General features: G+C 47.0%; 1 protein-coding gene across 1 annotated transcript in view; it reads right to left on the bottom strand.

The window, feature by feature from the left end:
• Nucleotides 1-2810: 2810 nt before the first annotated feature.
• npy8ar (neuropeptide Y receptor Y8a) overlaps nt 2811-3802 on the bottom strand; it is a 4068-nt gene continuing 3076 nt past the window's right edge. The window contains exons 3-4 of the mRNA XM_050053884.1: nt 3445-3591; nt 2811-3255 (exon numbers count right to left, since the gene is read on the bottom strand). Coding sequence (XP_049909841.1) covers nt 2811-3255; nt 3445-3591 — 592 coding nt within the window. The remainder of the gene's footprint in view (nt 3256-3444; nt 3592-3802) is intronic.

Here is a 3802-nt window from a genome sequence, read left to right as displayed (position 1 = left end):
GTGATGTCATCATGTCAATATGGACCAACATCTCTGAGGAATGTTTCCAGCACCTTGTTGAATCTGTGACACCAAGAATTAAAAAGGGGGTCCAACCTGGTACCAGCAAGGTGTACCTAATAAAGTGGCCATAAGGCGTAATTAGATTTAAAAAAACAAAATGGAAATGAGGTGTTGAAAGGCATTTGAATACAGTTAAATGTCAATATGAACACAGAAATTAAAAACTGTAATTCTGAAGTGGAAGAACAACTGAAAAACTTGAGTGTTGTAACAGAAACAGAAAATATCTGCCGAGGAAACATGAACTTTATGATTCATCGTTCTGTTGATTTAGAATCTGATGTTTCATCATCGATGAGCTGGGAAGTCAGTCTGAGGTATGAGGGCACCACCGAGCGCTTTAACAAAGAAATCTGACGCTGTGCTGCCTTTTAACTTTAACAGTCTGATAGCTGCTACCAGACATCGCTACAAAGATTCATCTCATTCAGAGAAAGTAGGGCCAAGTGGCGTCGCTCATAGACTTTATTGTATCTGTGACTCAGACACTGAAGATGGTTTGTAAACACTCATTACAGCATATTCAGTATTTGTTCAGTTTATTTTCATGAAAACTTTTGCAGTAAATTAGCATATTAATGTTGAGCAGCCTCACTGACTTCCACTGTGTTTATTAATCTCCACCACACTTTTAAAATGCTCATAAGATGCTAATCAACAGTGTTCACTATCATAATGACATCATTTACACTTTGGAAAGTCACATAGAAAACATGTACGTCAGGGAGCAGTTTCCTTTTTTCTTTTCCTCATGTTTGTGTCACTCCTTTCACATTTTTCCATATTTCACTGACTGTCCTGAGCAACAGGTCTGTGACCAGGCACAGCTCAAGGAAAGGCCCTCTCGGATAAAACGCGATTTTTAGCTGCACTCGCCGCTGTGATCGAGCTCGCCAAGTGGCTGCGCTTTGCTCAACACAGCGAAAAGTCATCATGGCCATTGGAAATAATGGCTTTTCAGAGCGCAGTGTTCCCGCCGTCGTGTTGTGTCTTAAAGGGCCCCAAATGACATGAACACATTCTCACTCCAAAGTCATCAAATACCACCACTTTGGGGGCGGACTGACATGTCCAAATATGGCGCTCTCGGTCCACTCTGTCAGTTTTGGACGTTCAAGGACGGTGTGTCAAATTATGCCTGTTACATGTGTTGTGTTTTTGTTCTATAGCAGATGGATCCAAACATTAATTTCACAAAATAACAATAACCTCGTCTGAACTAGCGGTGATGAAGACTCCTGCTGCGTCGCCTCATGTTGACGCGTCTCAGTCAAAAAGTTGCGCATGAACGACGGCCAACCAGCTTGTACGGCGGTCATCTGTGTTGGTCATTAAAAAGGGAAACAGGAAGAGCGTGTTGATGCTATTTAGCCAGTTAGCACATTAACAATGAGGGGTGTAATGATCCATCGATCTGGAACGATATATTGATTCAATGATTAAAGATCCAATATTGATATAATATCGCATGGTGATGAAACTGGAAAGTTACACCCGAGTGCCGACTAGAATTGATCATTGTTAGCGATTAAACAACAACTCAGTTTCTTTGTGGGAGGAGACGATGAACACTACCAACCCACACACACCAAAGTGACTTCAGAGAACTAGCGGTGATGGAGACCCCCTGCTGCGTCGCCTCACGTCGTACACACCAAACCGACGGCCAATCAGCTCGTCCGTTCTGCTCCTGCTGAGAGGAAATGACTCTCCACAGCAGCAGACGGCGGCCGTTATTCATCAACAGGAAGAGCGTCTTGATGCTAGTTAGCCAGTTAGCACATGAACAATAACACAAACCATCAGGAAACGTTTCTGCTAAAAAGAAAAATAATCTGACCTGATGGAACAAGTTGGTTTTGGTGTTTAGCTCCTCCTTTACTCAACTCACTTCCTGTTTCTCTTCTCGTGACCTGAGCTCAGCTGACAGTCAGAGGGAGGTCATTCACCGACAGGCTCTGCATTCACTGACGCTGATTCAACATCAGCAGGAAAAAAAGGCCAGCTAGCGCCGACGAGGGCCACGGACACTCCCCGACGGCCCGACATTGACTGCCGACCAACCGTCAGCGTGGTGCGTTTGTGCCTTAATGGTAATTTTGTTGCCATCGCACATCATGTAATACAAAAGCAGTGCTCGCTCACTTTTATCCTTGGTACCTGTTAACTTTAGTCTTTTAGCATGATGCCATCATGTATGGTGTCACGTACCTAAAACAAGTCCATCTAACAATATGACACTAACGCACTGAAGCTAACGTTAATTAGCTGCCTTTAGCTGGAGCTCTTCACGTCTGCTGGCAACAGTTGTTATTTTAGCCAGGCCGAGGTCGATGGCTAAAACTGAGAAAGTGTTTTTGTCTGCTGTTTGAGAGATCTGCCGCTGTTATCGTCGTAAACCGAACATTCTGCAATGCAAAGATCAACGACCATAGCAACAGTAACCAAGGGGGGTGAGGCATAACAGGCTGTTCTACCAGCTCCTCTGCTTCCTCTCTGTTTCCCTCAGCAGAGTCGATGTACACAATTCTGCTTTGCTTTCTGGACTTGAAGCCTCAGACGGCCTCCGTCCTCGATGTTTCCCGCCCCCGTCAGTCTGAGTGAAATAAGTGGTTTCACCCTGACAGCAAAGTTTTACTCCGGCAGGAAAGTTGTGGAAAGTAAAAGCTGAAGCAGTATTTGACGCAGCGGTCTCAGACAGTCTGTTCCAGCTGTCAGCCATTTGTCAGAAAACAGTTTGGTCCTCATCAGAAGCTGTTCGCTGGTATTGTTTTCACAGGTATGACTGAGCTGAACTCAGGTCTGGGTGAGACTGACCCCATCCTGTTGAGGGAGGTGGCTTTGGTCATGCCCTCGCTGCCCACAGTGGAGAGGGGGAAGCTCTCGTAGCTCTCCACCGTCCGGTTACCACACTGACAGCGCTGCAGCGTCGACTTAAGCTCCCTCTGGAAGTTGCTGTTGAGGAAGCCGTACACCACGGGGTTAATGCAGGTGGAGGCCATTGCCGTCAGGTGGCAGGCAGAGAAGACGGCGTCGTGCTGGCAGTCAGGTAGGGCCTGGTGGTGCCAGTCAAACAGCGTGTTGAAGACGTTCAGCGGCAGCCAGCACAGAGCGAAGGCTACGACGATAGCTAACAGCATGGCGTTAATCCTCTGGGCTCCCTGAGTCCTCCTGCTGCGCTCCAGCATGTCCCTGTACAACACAGCATGACGCCAACTGTCAGAAAAGTCACTGTGAAATGTCACACCAAACCTACGGCACAATGGTGTAGTGTTATGTATTAATAGATTACCCACAACACTGCATCTCCATCTGTATAAGACAAACATGCTGTCACACACTGATGGCAGAACAAAAACAGAGGAAGTGAAGCAGCGTGACCTGCGTCGTCTCAGGCGGAGGAAGATCCTGAGGTAGCAGAGGAGCACCAGCAGCAGAGGCAGGCAGTACTGGAAGAGCAGCAGGGAGGTGGTGTAGGCGAGACGATGCTTATCTGACGGCCACAGCTCCATACAGATCAGATGGTCCCTGAGACAAGACAGAGCCACAGGTGTTGTTTAGGACAGGACAGCAGTGCAACAGAGCTGCAGTTCTGATGCAGGTGTGAACACAACAAAACAACCGGACTGAGAGCTTCTTGAAGAGGTGGTCTCAGTCCGGTTCCAAAGGAACTCTGGTGCGGTTGGTTTGTGGTGAGAAGGTGTTCCGACCTGGATGTGAAGCAACTGCAGTCACATGA

Source organism: Epinephelus moara, chromosome 9, assembly GCF_006386435.1.
Source record: "Epinephelus moara isolate mb chromosome 9, YSFRI_EMoa_1.0, whole genome shotgun sequence".
NCBI lineage: Eukaryota > Metazoa > Chordata > Actinopteri > Perciformes > Serranidae > Epinephelus > Epinephelus moara.
This window is presented reverse-complemented; position numbering and strand designations above follow the sequence as displayed.